The sequence below is a fragment of the Scophthalmus maximus genome, chromosome 5, assembly GCF_022379125.1.
Source record: "Scophthalmus maximus strain ysfricsl-2021 chromosome 5, ASM2237912v1, whole genome shotgun sequence".
Classification (NCBI taxonomy): domain Eukaryota; kingdom Metazoa; phylum Chordata; class Actinopteri; order Pleuronectiformes; family Scophthalmidae; genus Scophthalmus; species Scophthalmus maximus.
The window spans coordinates 22,069,383-22,087,082 of NC_061519.1; the positions used below are offsets into that span (position 1 = coordinate 22,069,383).

General features: G+C 47.4%; 1 protein-coding gene across 18 annotated transcripts in view; it reads right to left on the reverse strand.

Moving 5' to 3' along the window:
* The window catches only part of ptprfb (protein tyrosine phosphatase receptor type Fb), a 162,758-nt gene that overhangs the window by 25,853 nt on the left and 119,205 nt on the right, over positions 1 to 17,700 (reverse strand). For 11 of the 18 annotated variants that reach the window (XM_035633167.2, XM_047331774.1, XM_035633168.2 and 8 more), the window contains 7 exons: positions 17,552 to 17,652; positions 15,751 to 15,998; positions 13,824 to 13,902; positions 12,402 to 12,626; positions 5,799 to 5,944; positions 4,280 to 4,291; positions 2,064 to 2,176 (listed from right to left, as the gene is read on the reverse strand). In XM_035633167.2, the coding sequence (XP_035489060.1) occupies positions 2,064 to 2,176; positions 4,280 to 4,291; positions 5,799 to 5,944; positions 12,402 to 12,626; positions 13,824 to 13,902; positions 15,751 to 15,998; positions 17,552 to 17,652 (924 nt within the window). The remainder of the gene's footprint in view (positions 1 to 2,063; positions 2,177 to 4,279; positions 4,292 to 5,798; positions 5,945 to 12,401; positions 12,627 to 13,823; positions 13,903 to 15,750; positions 15,999 to 17,551; positions 17,653 to 17,700) is intronic. The other 7 variants (XM_047331775.1, XM_047331773.1, XM_047331776.1 and 4 more) reach the window with 1 other exon arrangement.

Consider the following 17,700-nt stretch of genomic DNA (forward strand, 5'->3'; position numbering starts at 1 on the left):
ATGTGGCAACAAAGTGACCCGCCGCAATTCGCAAAAAGACAATCTTTGGAGGGAGCGGGACACGATGAAGTTGTGGTTGTACTTGTGCTACAAATGGATGGAAACACACCTGCGTGTGCAGTGCTTTGACTACCGCCAGACAAACAGGACAAGAAGCCCTCCACCACTTATTCACTTGTTTTCCGAAGAAAAACGTCGTTCCAGGAGCAGAGAGAGCTGCCGCCGACCGAGTGGAGCTGACGCGTTCAGCTCAAGTTATTTTGTTGACATGGCGTCAGTGCTTCACGTGAATTCCCAGAGGGATCGCATCGCAGCCGCGTCGCAGTTGCCATTTATAAAACATTTTTGTCCCCATTAATGATTTAGACCCAGAGAGGCCGGGAGAATGGAGGCCAGGTTTAAACAGACCGGAATTATCCTCCAACAAAGCAACATGCTGAGGACGTGAGCTGTAATCTGCTGGACCACTGAGCAACAATCAGGCCCAGAGCAGGAGTGTTCACCTGCTGCGGGGGAATCAAAGCGATAAGGAACGAGAGAAAAGAGGAACGCGCCGTTCAATATTCACCCGGCTCGGCCCTGGGAGTCTCACATGATGTTTTTTGATAATCACCACTCTTGACGCGAAAAAGCAAGGTGGAAAAGGGAGAGCGAGAGAGAAAGAGAGAGAAAGAGAGAGAGAGAGAGAGAGAGAGAGAGAGAGAGAGAAAGAGAGAGAGAGATTACCCTACAGGGGCAAATGGAAGACAAAAGAGGTGGAGTGGGAGGATGGAAGAACAGGGCTCTTTTAGAGCAGCAGCATTGCTTAATTCCTCTGCAGGGGTTCAAAGGGGCTGTTACTGTGTGTGTGTGTGTGTGTGTGTGTGTGTGTGTGTGTGTGTGTGTGTGCGTGCGTGTGTGCATGCGTGCGTGGGATCTTTAATAACCCGTGAGAAAAGATTCACGCACGCGCAGAAAACACACAGAAACGCGCCAGCGTGTGCGCGCCGGGGTTGACATTTTCTCTCAGCTCCATTGTTCCCTCCGCCTGGCTCACCTTGACATCGGAGGCAGCAGGACTCATTACCAGCTGGGTGGAATGAAAGGAGCTCGTGGAGGGAGGGGGAGCGACGACCGAGGGAGGGGGGAGGGGGAGGAGATCAGGAGGAAAAATGAAGAAGGCTGACGCTGAGGCGGGCACCCTGACACATCTCCCCCCTCCCCTCCCCATCCCCACCAGACCCACCCCACTTCACTGCTGCACGCGGATGGAATCTGAATTCATTCTGCCTGACTGCTCTGATACTGACCAGAGCTGCGTATGATGGCAAACATGATTTGTTTATTTTCTCCTATCGACCGATCTTTCCCCCTTTTTTTTTTTTCTTTTTTTGGAGAACCGGACGGATTTTTTGCCCGAGGATAAATAACAAAATAAGCAGGACACATGGATTTCATACAGCAGCATCTGTTAAAAGGCACTAATAAACAAGAGATCCGTCAAAGTAAGAGGAAAGCAGGTGTTCATTGCACAAGTAGATTGCTTTTGGAGAGGCTGTTTAGAGACAAGATGAAAAAAATAATAATAAAAATAATTCCAAAATGCAATATCCACCATTTAAGAAAAAAGAAGAAAAAAGATTGAAAATAAAATATATTAAGGAACACTATTATAGCTATGAGTCACCTTTAGATATCATCTGTGTTTCCAAATTACTGCCTGATGAATTTCATAGAGGTATTTTATTTTCAAATCCCCAGTCACAGAGGCAGAGATTGTACTTTTTTATTCATTTTTCATGAAAGAAACATTGACTGAAGCTGCACTCCTTTACAGAAATGCTATGATTAAAATGTACAAAGTGTAGAAAGTATAGAGCGTCTCGCTGTGGCATCATGCATTTTCATAAAACTTTCCTCACTTTCTCCAGTGGACAAATCACCCGGTCCATGGGAGTAAAGTTGAATTTGGCATGATCATGTCATCCATTCCAAGTGCATTTCTCAGGGGCAGTTGAGGGAAAGCGTAGAGAACCTTACCGCCTGTAGAGAACTGTATGGTTGTGAGAGTGTTTGCTTATTACCTGGGGTCTGGTAGTTGAGTCTTCTCATCTCCACGGGGTCGGAGGAGTTGGCCAGCAGGGAGTCCTTCACCCCACCCGAGTGGTCGTCTTTGGGCAGAGGCGATGCCCGTTTCCTGTGGTAGCAGAAACAGGCAGTGCGGTGTTGAACACATCAGGCAGAGACCAGCTGATCGCTCAACGCAGGAGCGTTAACTGAGCCAGTGAACGGCAGACATGAAGAAAATGCATCTTCACTGTGTTGCACACTTGATGAGGTTAATGGCGAAAGTCAGTGGTTCTCAGAATTTTTCTCTTTTGCCTGAGAAACAACAATTCAAGAGACAGTAGGTAGCAGGGCATTGCCCCCATTAGTTTGCCAACTGGAGTTAAATGTGTTTGAAGAAACGCCATCATTTTCCTGGAGTGGGCTACGTTGGGTGTGTTCGCTGCTGGATAGGTGACAGCTGCTGTGTGAGTACGTGTACACGAGCGTGTGTGTCTGTGCGTCGCAAAGATGTAAATGTGTGATTTCCACCGCTGTGTGTGTGTGTGTGTGTGTGTGTGTGTGTGTTTGCGCGTGTGTGTGCTAACAACACATTGTGTTTACTGGCTTTCCAGATTGAGAGGAAAACAGGCGGATGCTGTAATTAGCTCATCAGCTGGGTGGCACAACACTGGGTAATGAGACCAGTTTCTGCAGCACCTGCACTGCCAGGCCTGGCCCAGCCGCGTCGAACACCGCACGGAACAGAAGAGCACGGCTCGGACTGGCTCGGCTCAGTCGACCGGGCTCTGTCCATCGGGGGGGGGGGAGCGGAAAACGCAGCACCCCCCTTATTCTGATGTCGGCATCTGTTGGCATACGCACGCACAGATGTAAGCTTTCCCACACCTCTCTCTCCCTTGCAACCGCACACTCGCACAGATGCAGCTGCAGACTCGGCGAGTCTTTCTTACTGCAAATGCAAATGGGCGGAATGAAAGCGTCAGGGGCGCCCTGTGGAAATTTCACATCTCATTGCACTCCATTTGCGAGTGGCGAGCGTGCGTTTTTAGGCAGGAGCGGGGCCCTTCTGTTGAAACCCAGTGTGGTGAGAATATATGAGGCTGGTGGTGCACACACAGCCTTAACCTGGGCCACCTCGGCCGCTGGGTGTCGGGCCTCTCCGCCACCTGTTATCTTACACTGCAAAGGCTTAAGCTGATGCCAGCAGCGTGACGGCTAATCTACGACAAGCATCTCGTCCTCTCCCGCCGAGAGCTGAGCCAGACAGTATCCGGTTCTCGCGCTGCTGGTGCCGGGCTAGGTGTGTGTGTGTGTGTGTGTGTGTGTGTGTGTGTGTAAGAAACTTTGTGCATTTGCGATCTGTTCTCCACAGCCCTCATCTCTCCCTCTGACCAAATCAGGTGCCAATCTACGTGACACATAAGTGCGAGGCTAAAGTAAACATGGCAGCGATCTCAATGGGGTTATTCATCTCAGGCTCAAAGTGAGGGTTAAGACGTGTAAGAATGTAAGTGCACACAGACTTATGCACACACTGCGTGTGTGTGTGTGTGTGTGTGTGTGTGCCGTACAGGGAGCATTTAATGAGGGTAGAACAGCGCCTTTTGTTAAGACTCCTGCTACGAGGAAGCAGAGGGAGGCGGGGGGAGAACGGCTAAAAGTGGAGGAATGGGTCTCAGTGGAAAATGTCAGCTTGAAAAAAAAACTGGGAACATTTCTTTTTCAGCAGTTTCCTCGTCTGGCATTTTACTTCACAATGGCCCATTCAGCAGCAGGTGATGCCTCGGCATATTCAGATGGGGCCAATCTTGAAGGGGTGCGCCGACACTGGCCGGATAATGAAACACAGCACGGAGACAAACCACGACAGACAGGGCGATCTGACGAGGAACACCGACACTAGACGTGGAACATGCACCGCTACACAGACATGACCTGGGGTTCCTTCAGCCCCCGCGTATCAAGGGGTGCAGAGTCTGCTGCTCCGCATGTCTCCTGAGTCCTGTCAATCCGAGCGAATCAGATTAGACAGATCAATTTAAGGATGTGTCCTTGTGTATTTGTATTTGTATTCGAGTGATCTTTTTGGGGGGAGGGGGGCGGAGCTGAGAGGAAGCTGACTCTGCAACCCTTGAGAGCTGATGAATACCACCAATTTCACAACACAAATGAATGGGACGTGGGTGGTGGGAGATGAAGTTCTGACTGATACAACGTTGACAGTACCCACCTTTCCTGTTTGCTGCATTCACAGGGGGCAAAAAGAAGGGGGTGGGGGGTTAATAGGTAATTGTTACCCATACGGAGCGATAACGTCCTCATTCAATGCTGTTCTCACTCTGTAACATTTTCAGACAGCTAAATCGCTCCTTCCAGCAATTCGAACCACGTCTTGTAGGCACAGCATGATAAATTATCCTCATACTTATTATAGACTTTTCGAGAACGACACCGTGACGCCGCTGCTGGTGTTGCCGCGGGTGAATATGCAGGTAGCAATAACAATCCAAGCTAGAGTGTGATTATTCCTTTGCACATTTTACTGCCAGTCCACTGTGACAAGGGCACGCAGCTGCCTCCCACAGTTCCCTCTGTCAATCTGTGTCTGTGTGGAGAAAGGGCCTCCGAACAGCGGATGTGCTGTTCAGCGGTGAGCTGTCTCAAGGCCCATTATTAACCGGTCCCTTTCCTCAGGCTGCCACGCGGCTGTCTGCGAGGCGGGTTGGAGAGTCGGTATGACGGGGGAAATGGCAAATTTGTAATGGAGCCATTACCAGAAGATGTGGAGGTGGGACTCAGGAGGAAGCCGAGTGAAGTAAATAATGGCAAAGGGTTACGGTAACAATAGTTATAATAAATAATGATAGTTCCACCGGGACAACAGTATCCATAACACTATTATTGTCATTATTAATAATGCTGTCGCCAACATACAAATAAATGTCTCATACTCACAAGCCTTAAGAATCGATGGTTGTATTTAGGGCCACAATTGATTATTTTCAATGACAGTAAAGCGTTTTTTGTTTTTTTTGATTTATCAATTAATAATTCGGTCTGTAAATATATTCTGTTATTCACTTTATTTATACATTAAATAGAGAAAAATAAGTAAACTTCAAATGTTTCACAGTTTTGCTTAATAAATGGCTTAATACGATTTTCTTTTCAACGATTCTCCAATAATTTCAATTGCTGTAGTATTATGAATTGTCTGTTCCTCCCCAGAACTTCGTCAGTTGGTGTGCAAGCCGCTGCACAGGGGCACCTGAAGGGCCTTTAAGAGACGTAGCCGGGGCTTTTAGCTAAGCCCTCTGTTGCAGCCTTCTGTTTGTGATTTGAAATAACCAGTGGTGTTGGCCAAAACCCATTTCTCACTCCCACCTAAAGGTTTCTGACAGCCAAGCTATACTTTCCATTAGGAGGGCAACGTCAGCTGCCATTCCAACTGACACTTCACGTGGTTCTGTTAAAAAACAGCCAACTGGGCCAAAATCCTTCAGCTAGAAATTCAGGACTTTCTGAAAGACAAATCAATCCCGCTCTATATTATGGTATGGAAGTTTGTTTGGCATGTGAGCAGCCTGGTGCCAGTGGCAGAGGGAGGGAGGGGGGGGGGGGGGGGGGGGGGCACATCTCATTACCATTCCTGATGCAACTAAAGGAAATTTACAATCGCAATTTTCGCTGCAGTTCACCCTCAAACAAACACAGAGGAGACGGACTGACACGGGAGCACAGCATCTTACTTCTTAAAGAGCAGGATGGCGATGACGATGATGATGATGAGGACCACGGCCAACACTGGGCCCATGACCCACAACATTTCGGGCTGCTCACTCAGACTCGCTGCGACTTGGATCGGGTCTGAGTAGGGACTGGCTGAAAATGTCATCTGTAAGGGGGAAAAAAAACAGAAGGAAAGTGCAGATGCATGAGGACCAAGTCACTTCAGAGCTATAGGAGGTACAGGTATGTCAAGACATTCTGTTCTTTAAGGTAAATTCAACATTCAGCATATAGTTGTTAATTGTAAATGAACCATAGGAAGACTTGGATGATATGTAAAAAAATAGAAAACTATTTATGGATTTCGTGTGATTTACTCTCCAGGTGAAGAACTGCAGGTGCTTCATAAAATGACGAAAACTTCCAATATTATCTACTAAGTAATGCCTTTTTTAAGGAATTATCTTCAGTTTACACAGGGATGTGGGTCATACATCTGTTGTCAAAAGTGGAAAACAATGGGAGTCTAATCGTCCTCTTAAGTTCTTAAATCAAGAGAATATCAAAACAAATCAACACAAAAGAAATAGCAGACATTGGTTATACAGGATTTTCTGCACCTGTAACAATGTTGGATCTAATGACGTTTCCCGTGCCGAGAGAACCAAATTATTTCATGCTAATAATGGGCCACGGTTCAAGGGTGGCGCAGAACAAACCATAAAGCTATCGACCAAACTCAAAAGGACTCTTTCCCGAAAACAATAACCATCTCGGCTAATGGAGTTATTATTATGTTTCTGTTGAAGCTTTGCATCACGTTAGAGGAAACGGAGACTGCTGATGACGGAGCAAGTGTGAGACAGGAGAGTGAGCGAGGTAGAGACAGAGAGGATTAGTGTGCATGTCCCTTGGCCGCTGAGATAAATGGGGGCACAGGAGAGGACTCATCTCTTCTTCATTAGTGTTCACACCGTGACGGAAGAGAAGGAGGAGGAGGAGGAGGAGGAGGAGGTGACTGTGAGGGTGCGTTTCCACCTTGGCTGTAAATGAGACGTCTCCGAATGACGGCGCGGAGGGAGGAGGTGGGGGGGGCGTGCGAGTGTGTATCCGAGGAGTGGGCGACGCAGTGTGGCGTTTAAAAAAGTGTCTGAAAAGAAGAGGGGGTCCAACTGCGGGAGAGCAAGGTGACAAATGATGAAAAGAAAGAGGGAGGTGGCGAGGCATCTGTCGTTACGAGCCCAGCGTGCCTCCGACTGAACGGCGATGGGAGACGCGGGTCGGGGGTGGGGAGGCTGTGCGGAGAGGGGCATGGGTGACAGATCGCAGCCCTCGGAGGGAGTTGGGCTCGCAGCGTGCGGCGGGAGTGGCGGGGTGGCAGGCAGCAGTAATCCGGATCATTAGCCGCACAGCAGCCTGCTCTTCTGCACACAGGCAGATATTAATTGGAAAGATAAGCTGCGATGAGCCCAAAGACTCCTGCACTCTGCCACATAGCTCCGTTATCTCCCGTACTCTGGGGCGAACCGCACGAGGAATGTACAGTACGTGTGTGTTACAGCGTGTCTCAATCATGTACATGCAAACCAGCGTGATCTGACAGTAGGCATGGAAACAAGACAACTCAAGTGGGGAAGTGGAAAAGATTCACGTTTGTATAATAAAGCAGTAGTTTACAGCTGCAACGCACAAACAGACACACGCACAACAGGCACATGGGACCAGTTCCCTCCACATGTCTGCGCCTTCGGGGGGAACCTATTATCCAAGAACAAAGAGAGAGCACACAGCGGTGGGACGCTGCTGATGTGAGCACACCACGAGGCTTCCTGTTCCTTCGGGAGGGCCCAAAAAAAGAAAGAAAAAAAAGAAAAAAGTCTGTAGCATGTGGCCTTGCAGGGAATCCTGTCATGGGAAAAAAAAAAAGTTTTTTCCTGGGTGTAACAAATGACTGCAGCTGTGCTTTCATAGAAGGATATGGGAGGAAGCGTGAGGGAGGAGAGGGCCCAACAAAAAGAGAGAGGGCTTTTTGTCTGTCGGTCACGGCGAAGTACTGGGATCATCCATTTGAACGGCTCTAATATCTGATAAAAGCTCAGTCACGCAGCTCCTAATGCTCCGGCCCTCGCAGAGCGGGATCACAGCGGAGCGATGGTGCAGCGAAGCAGCGAGCGAGTGTGAGTGAGTCAGAGACAGTGAGGGACGCAAAAGTAACTGCACGTGTGTGCGTATCAGATTCCAATCTGAATCGGTGTGTATTTGTGTACAGTAGTGTGTGTGTGTGTGTGTGTGTGTGTGTGTGTGTGTGTGTGTGTGTGTGTGTAAGAAGCATGTTGATAAAAGATTCCTTGAGCTCAAAGGCCAACGAATCTGTCTGGTCTCTAAATCCGAGGCTTTAATTCACTTTGAACATCCTGTTTTGTCAATCGCCTGTAAAGCAGTTTCAATTGCATTCGATTTTTTGAAAGCAAAACACAAAATATTGAGGTTGCATTCTTCACATTTCTGTTTTTTAACCATCTCTCTCTCGTCAATTAAACTGTCTCAACTTTAGCCAATTGACATTAATTGCGAAATTTGTATCAAGGCCAAGGTGAAGGTTTTTTTTGTTTTTTCTTCTGTGGCTGAGCTGGTGTTTGTACGGCTGAAGACCGGCAGAGAAAGAAAAGCTCCTCGCTGACATAACTTTATGATCAGAGTTTACACGATGTGATCTGAAGTTCAACGAGAAACCAGCAGAGTGGTGCCGTCCCTGGTAAAAGGGACGCGACCTATACGACCTTCCCATGAGGAGATGATTGTTCGAGGGCTGCATCTGAGTACTGTTACTGTTACGTAGATACTGGTCAAACAAGCATTATAAGTGAACGACTGAGAAATAAAATGTTTGGTTGTGACAGTAAGCATGCACATCTGTAAGAGAGAGAGAGAGAGTGAGTGATTGCCTGTAAAGACTAAACAAACGTGTGTGTGGAACAACTGTTTCTCTCAACCTTTCCACAAGCTGCTCAGGGCCTCCCGAGTGTGTGTGTGTGTGTGTGTGTGTGTTTGTCTGGCTCGCAGCCGTCGAGTTCGTGTGCGTTCGGGTGGGTTGTGGGTGTTTGTCTGAGACAGAGCGGCAGAGACGGAGAGAGGGACTGAGGCGGAGGTGTTGTGGTAGTAGCAGCATCTCAAGTCTGCTATCTGGCCCGTGGGCTGCACAACTTCCCCCGTCATCTGCTGCTCCGCCGCCGTTCCCCTGAGCATAGGGCACGCCTCGTGCAGGACAGGCTTATTAGTTGCAACATGCCGTTGACCTCTAGCTCCACCCCCCCCCTGAAAAAAAGGCCTTAAATAAGCCGCAGGGGTGTGAGCCGGGCAAACAAAAAACACGCGCAAAGACGGCCATTACGGCTCAGTTGCAGTCTCTGCGGAGGGCCGAGACAGGGGGAAAGAAGGCAAGAGAGGAAACGCGTACAAAAGCTGAGTGGGAAGGATGGCAGTGTGTGTGTGAGTGGGTATGAAGAACAGAAACGTAGCTGCAGGGTCTAGCCGGCCCTGTAAGATGACCCCCCCCCCTCTCCCTCGCACTGTGCTTCTTCTCCCTTCACACTTTTTTTCTTCTTCTCAGCTCAATTTTATCCGAACACGCACTTTTCTCCTCTTTTTTTTCTGGGCTGTCCCAATACAAAGCTGCCTGAATACAAAGTGCCCAGATATCTCGAGGCCTCACCAGAGGGAGACGCCTCTGAGAGGAAGTAGTCAGACGGAGAGTCCCATCAACGAGGCCTATTCCTCCATCGCCCTCGGTGGAAGGCGGGGCTTCAATATGCTTCTAACTCTCCACTTGAAAAAACACAAACATATTTTCCAGTGATTCTCCTCTGATAGTTTTTTCCTTCTTCTCGTAAGCCTTCTACATTTTGAATGAAGCCAGTCTCTCATTAGGGCTGTTTTGAGCCTCGAGCACCAACAGAATTACTGCCACAAAAGCCAATTCTTGTGAGCGGCGAGTCGCATATGAATTCCTGGACAACGCTGCAGAAGAACAGAAAGAATTGTGGTGAACACATCTAAACACTCTGTGGTGCCACTTGCTCACCCCGTCGCTTATCGCGAGAAAAGCACAAACGGGCACATTCTACCCGCCTCTTCCGCAAGTTCACTTTCTCTCATGCGGCGTTCACAGGCTGGACGGGACACAAGACAAACGACAAGAGAGAAAAAAAAATAAAAAAAATTAGAAGGAAAATTGGTTCCCTCGCTTCCTCTCTCCAACACCCCCCCTCCTCTTCTTCCTCACATCACACAATATTTCATGCTACCTCCCTCCCTCCCTCTCTTCTTGCATTAAACGATACTGTTTATTCACACGCAGCATCTCTCATCCCATTTCACACTCCCCCCGGCTTGTTTATCTGCCCTTGGTGCTGGGGAGACATGAAGGCACACGCTCTCTACTTCTTTCTCTCTCTCCCATCCCCCTTTGCCTCCCTTCCCTCTCTTCTTCCCTCCAACCACCGCTGGCTGCTTGTGGCCATTGATATACGAGGGGCTTATTACACCCCGGCGGTCGTTTTGATCCACGCTGGGGGAGTTTGGGTGGCGGCGGCGAAGAAGCGCAGTAAAGACACAAGTCATTTACTCCGGCACTTCTTGTCTTAATTCTCCTGGGTCCGGTGAAGATCCCGCCCGAGGCAACTTCTGCCAACTGCTCCATCTCCCTGCACGCTCTACCTTCTGCGCTCGTTTGTGTTTGGTAATAAATGTTTGCAAGTGCAGCGTTGGTTGGTGGTGGTGGTGGTGGTGGTGGTGGCGGGGGGGGGTCGACAAAAACAAACACTGCCGGGGTTGCTGAGAGCGCCGTTGGGGGATTTGTGCAGCAATCAATGAAAGCCTGCCAGTGGTTGCCACCTCAAGAATTCGGGTATGTGTGGATGTACACACACACAACAAAAAAAGTTTATTGGGAGAAATGAGAAAACCAAGCTGTTTACACGCACTTCAATAATCTTGTTACTGGATATCCTGTGGTTATAAGGCTGTACTGTACTGTACTGTACTGCAGGTCAGTAGTTGGTTTTCTTTCATATCCCCCTAGTGTATTTTTGAACCAACCAATGGTTTTTTCTCTTCCTGAGCATTATTTGGACTGATGGTTCAGTGAGAGTACACTAAGTTGGATTTGCTGTAGATGTAGATGTAAAGTGTTATTGACACTTTTAAGTTTTATTCAGACTTGGACACCGTCGTTTTGTGCATGGATGCACTGCGACAAGTTAGGATTTTTTTTTTTTTATAATCCTTGTCACAGCACCGCCCTCTCTATCTAAACTCTGTTTTTTTTTCTTTTCCCCAGCAATGTAGCCTTATTAAATCAAGTTTGTGCCAAACACTGAACACCAGTTGAGGAGAGCTGGGGAGTGCCGCTCGCGTGAAGTTCATGAAATTGGGTTACGGCATAGAGCCGCCAAAATAACCAGGTCACCGAAGTGAAGGTAAGCACCCAGGTTGACTCCCCCTGTGAGCGAAGCCTGATTAATCCAAGCGATTAAGTTTAAAAAGTGGGAGGGTGCTCCACCGCTGAAGGAGGGGGAGTACACAGAAAGAAGACAAATCTTGAGCGCCGCTGATCCAACTTGGTGTGTGTGGCAGGTGGGGTTTAAGCATCCCCTTTGAAGTCAAGCGTATCACGGCTGCCCACTATAGCCTCCTTCGCACCTCCCTTCCCTCCTCACAGGGGAGGAGTGAGGGATTACGGGGGGGGGGGGGGGGGGGGGGGGGCTTTAGCGACATTTAAAGCAGCATTTCAAGGGAATCAGGCCTGCTTTACAGGCTCCCTAGGCCCTGTACCCAGGCCCTCGTCCTCCTCTTAGCTCCAGCCGCACTAATCAATCTCCTCTGCTCTCTTCACGGTAGAGAAAAAGATGGGGAGAGAGAGAGAGAGAGAGAGAGAGAGAGAGAGAGCAGAAGAAAAAAGAGCGGCGAGGAGAGAGAAGTGAAAGAAATAGGTGAAAAGTCTGGGATTTGGTTTCGGACATGGAGACCTCAGTCTCTCTCTCTCTCTCTCTCTCTCTCTCTCCCTCTGTGGTTGCCCACGGCCCAGCTGCTGAATATGCATGTCCTGGGCAGCGGAGGAGCCCAGAGCAATTGCAGACTCTCATTCTTCCTGCAGTGAAGTTTACCCCTGACCATCCAACGGAGAGATGGTCCTAGCGTTAGTGCTGTTTGATGAGCGCATGTGGCCTCCACTTAGAAAGCCGAGAGTCTCGTATAAGCATTGTAAAGACATCTGCACGGGGCCCCGCCGGCCGCCCAAATGGCAGAGCTGGATCTCTGATGTAATTGTCGATTGATAAGGGAGTTATCAGGACAAGCTGCAATGACTTTTATAGGCAGCCGTATTAAAGGGTAAATGGTAGTAAAAAGAACAACAATTTGGCTTGCCACTGCCAATGGAAATGCTTGAGGGGCGGTGTAGTCAAGGCCGAAGGACGGGTGATGAACGTAAACAGTTTGCACGGAAAGAAGAAAAGGGGACATGTGTACAGAACAGGATCAGGTGAACTCAGTTTTACTGTAACAAATCCGGGAAGGACTAATATGACTAATATGAGAGAATGATTGTCTGCGTGTGCTCTTACATAATTTGCCGTGCTGTCTGCCCCTTCGGATCGGACTGTGGCCACGACGAAGCAGAGGTACTCCTGCGGGCTGGTCAGAGGCTTGTTGTAGAAACCATTGTACATCTGCTCATCGCCCAGGGTGAAGGTGGTCGGCAGCGTAGCCAGCTTGGCGGCAATGTAGGGCTTGGTGGGGTCCAGGTGACGCCGGCGTCTCAGGACAGGGCCTTCGCTTGACTTGAGCAGCTGTGGAAAGCATCAGAGGCAAAAGGTCGAGGTCAAGTTTGTGGGTTGGCACACTGACGTCCGATCTCCAGTCAAAGGGGTCGCAAGAAAAAAAGAATATCTCATTTTAAAAGAGGCTGCGCTCACTGCATCACGAGGTGACATGGAGGCTGAATCCTAACAACACTCACCTTTTGGCACAAAAGTTTGTGTGGAAAAATAAAACCTAGGTAACAACCTTTGCATTCACACTATACTCCATGTCCAGGTCTGTTTTTTGTTTTTTTAACCATGCCTCCAAATTAGATATAATGACTCCACACAGTTTAAATGCCCTTTGCTCGGTGACATTACTTTGCAAACAATGCAGCCAAGCTACGAAGTGAGCAATTAGCACTTGCTCCAGCGCACAATCTCAGCACGACGGCGAGTCTGGTTAATAGATTGAGCGGGAGCACACAGCACTGCGCCATTGTGTTTCCAGCAGCATTTTGTTTTTCTGTCGCCGATGTCTCACGTGCCGCTCCAGATGTAGCTTTATTAAATCATCATGTCGGAGGGAGGAGACAATGGCCTGCTCAGAGTTTAATGGCTCAGGGAATCCTATCCCTCTCCCGGTCTCCTCTGTTGTGTCTACACAGAGCTGGAACAATAGCGATCCGAACCAGCGAGCCTCGCTGTTTACTAGAAAATTATGCAATTAATGTTTAGACACGTCGTTTGGCTTAAATTCCCTCATGGAACGAGGGAGACATTCATCCAAAGGAATAATAAAGCAGTCATAAATCTTTATCCTCATTTCAATACCTTTCCGTAAAACTTTGTGTGGAGTTGGCAAAGCCTGACTGTAGACACTATAAAATGGAGGTAGAGCAGTCATTTTGCAAACTACAGTTTTAAGAACGTGCCCCATGAATAAAGTTTACTCTCTTCACATCTAAATCCATAGTTATACCAGATTAAGATTATTCTCTGCTCGATCAAAGTGTGCAGCAGATTGGTGCTTTCTGCAGACCTGGCGTCCTATCAGGAAACTCCCCAGCAGCCAAAATGAGTCATTATTTATAATCTCTCTGGCTTGCTACCCCCCCCCTCTTCCTGAGCCCGGGAGTGTGGAGCTAATTAGCTGCAACCAGTGACTTCCTACCCAGTTAGGGAGACGCTATTGGTAACCCCTGACCTGGCACATTAACCAATCAGCCACGGGCTGGCACTCACCTCATCCAGGTCCATTTCGTCTGGATTCTTCCACTGCCGCTGAGTCTGGGACACTGGCACCACCACAATGTAGTACCACCTGCCAAGGAAAAGAAAGCCCGTGTTAAGGCGAACCGACTGGGGCAGGCGCACGCTATGATCAGAGTTGGCCGAGCACATTCATAACACTGTCAAAACGTTCGGAGAGACGGTTCTTTCATCGCGAGTCTTGCTGGGCAGGATTCAAAACTTAAGTGCTACACAATTACGTACAGCCAAGGTCGGACACCAGGCAGACTGGCACTGCATCCTCCAATTAATGGCTAATCACTGAGAACATCTGCCATGCAGACTGGAACAAACACTGTCCCGGTGAGAAGAGCCTTCAGTTAATAGAGAACCCCATAGGATTCCTAAGGTTAATAGGAGCAGCTATGTGACTAGTGGTGTGTGTGTGCGTGTGTGTGTGTTCTCTTACTGCTATCATAAGACCAAAAATATGAGGAAAAGAGAGACGTCAGACAGACATCTAGGGGTTAACGTTCAAACCAAAGATTTATTTAATGAATGGAGAAGCATGCTTGTGTGTGTACACATGTACAAACATCTGTGTCTGGGTTTATTTATGTGCTGCTGGCTCTCTCTCGCTCTCTCTTTTGCAATCTCTCTTGTGTTCTCCCCCAGTCTATCTTCTCTCAGCTCAAAAGTTTTTCCCCCACTGCGGCATTCAGCCACTTGTAAAATCAGCTGCCGCTGACAGTGAAAGCAGCTGCTTCGCTCCCCTTCTCTCCAGGCCTCTGCAATTCAACAGTCAGTCAAGTCTGGGAGTGGGAGAAGACGAGTATAACAAGACTCCTCACCACCCCTCTCTCTCGCAGACACGCGCACGCACGCACGCACACGCACGCACACGCACGCACACACACACACACACACCCATCACCTGTGCTCTTTGCCTGTCAATCTGAGCTGGAACTTGGCTGGCTCTGACAGCTCTGTAATCTTTTCACCAATCAACCCTGTGCCCTCCCCCTACTCACATATTCCTGTCTGTGTGTGTGTGTGTGTGTGTGTGTGTGTGTGTGTGCGTGCGCGCGTACGTGTTAAGGAAAAGGCTTCACTCGTCAGGTTCAGGCACCGTTCTGCTCCTTACAATTCGAGTCATAAGATAATACAGCTCACCCTGATGTTAAAGGTCTCAATTATAATCAGCTGCTGTGTCATAAAGTTGCCTGAGACTTCAAAGTTGCATCTTAAAGTTTCAGAATAGGTTTAGTATTGATCAGATGTGCTGCTGTTGCTGTTAGAAAGGTTGCACTGTCTTCAAAGTTGTAGGTGATTTTTTTTGTGATATCAACTAAGTGGCTGTTCAGTGGTCCACGGCAACAAACAAGACCAAGAATGCACAATTTTCAAGCATAACTCTTTTGTAATTTTAGATAGGAATTATTCCTTTGAATCCATAATGTAAAATTGTAAATGCTGTCAAACTGTCAAAGATTAAGTGTTTCATTCATGATTAACAGCTGATTGATTGTTGTTAAGCACATCTGCGCAAATATATGTGTAAAAAGAGGGTTGCCCAATTTAAATGTCCACATATTCTTATACTGCCACTGTGTGGATTTTGACACTTTCAATGCTTTGGAGCAATAATGTACCTCTGGTGTGTTATATAGTTTTTTTCTTTGTGTGTGTTAAAGGTCTGATAAGTTAAAAAGCTGAACGTCCGCAGTAAGGGGAGCTCCTCTCCCGACAGAAAACACTGCTCCTGAAACGCCTCGTCAGTAGTCCGGCCGATACTTCTGTTATATGGTGACATCAGCTGGTCTGTCACGCCGCCAAAAGAAAAGGTCTAGTGGGTAACAACAGTCACGGTCTGTTGGTGGATCTGTGCCCAGTATCAAAGCTGACCTGTGTGTCCGGTTCAGCGCTGCTCAGTACTGACCTGACATGTGTGGTGGTCTGGACTTTGGGCAGGTCGATGGTCATCTTGCCGCCCTCCGCCTGGTGCGTGCTGGGCTTAGTCTTGATCAGGTCGGGGGCCGTGCGGATGGACACCTGCTGCTGCAGACCCCCTGCAATGTTGCCCCTGCTTGTCAGCACAAAAGAGTAGTCTGTGTCTGGCTGCAGCTGCGAGATCAGCTTCCTCTTGGAGTTTCCCTCCACTTCCACGCTCTGCTGGTTGTACAAGATCTGCGAGCAAACACGGGAGTTATGGTGCTATACATGATGCACTGCATGTAAAGCATATCATTTGTACAAATACAATAATCTCAAACACAAACACATACACATAGAAAAAAAAGCACTAGGGTCTTAAGGGAGGCGTCCATCTAATCTGACACCTCATCTCATGTGTCACACTTTCCCCATTGGTGAATATAGCCGATATTTTTTTACACTTCAAATTGTCTTCGCTCCATTTCCATACCACACAGAGTGAGAATTGATATAATATCATTTTGACAGATTATTACATCTCCTGAGTGAACATGAATCTGTTTCTTTTCTTTCTTTCCTATTTTTCAGAGCAAATAAGCGCAACACCTGCATCACCGTGGTGGAAGTGTTAACAGCTAATAGTCTTGTGCCGTGATCAAAGATATATGCGGTACATTCATTTTTTTCAGAACTCAAAGTTACTTTCATGCTCACATGGATAGGCTGGTGGAATTAATATCGGTACAGATGGCACAGTTGTAAAAATAAACCATATAAAGACATCGAATAAGTGCAAACATAAGGACATAAGCGCGAAAAGACAAAACTGTTATAGTATACGCCTTCACTTATCGTACAATCAGTCACTTTTGTGTATTTAGCAACTGTATGGCTTCGGGACAGAAGCTCTGGTTAAGGCGTCCGTCCTGCCTCCTAGTGACCTTCACCTTCTGCCAGAGGGGAGACGCTGATAAACATGTTGAGCTGGGTGGAGAGGGCTCATCTGTGATTTCGATTGCCAGTGAGACGGTACGTTGAGTGTGTATATGGAGTTCAGCGTGCAGGAGTTTGCAGGTTATGATCTGTGATGCTCCGGTGATTATTCTGTACATTTGCTTTAATGTATGATTAAGTGTGTTTCCACATCAGACAGTAATCGATAGTGAGAGGATGCTCTGTATCATGGCTGTTTGAAATTGGACCAGCAGACTCTGCCTGACTCTTTGTTTGTTGACTTGTCTGAGCAAGTTGAGTCTCTGATGAGTTTTTTTGCATGAACCTTTTTTCCCCTGAAGTGACATTAAACATTGCATTTAGTTTTTTTGATTAAAACAATACAATTTTACAATGTCCTTTTGCAATTAATATTAGACATGTGTAATAATTATAGGGCTGCAATTGACGTTTATTTTCATTTTTGATTAATCTCTCGATTATTTTCTCGATTAATTGATCAGTTGTCTGGTCGATAAAATGGTGAAGAAAGGTAGATCTTGTTTCCTAAACCCAAAGAAGATTATTTTGTTCACAAACCAAAGATATTCAGATTACTGTCATAGAGGAGCAAAGAAACCAGAAAATATTCACATTTGAGAAGGTGTTTTTTTTCCAGAAAATCTACTTAAACCGATTAATCGATTATCAAAATAGTTGGCAATTAATTTGATCGATGATTACCAATCAATTAATTGTCGCAGCTCTGAATAATTAGTAGCATAACAGTTTATAAAACCAATGAGAAACCATCATTAGTTCCAGGTGACATTTATCTGTCCCTGCACTTGAGGACGTGGATGTCGACTCACCTTGAAAGGCACTTGGGGTTTGTAGTTTGGCGGCAAATCCCAGGTGAGAAGGACAGAAGTTTTCATCACAGCTTTGACACCAAAGTTCAAGGTGGGAAAATCTAGGGTGGGAAAAATCGTTCGATGAATATCTTCAGGAAGAAGTCTTG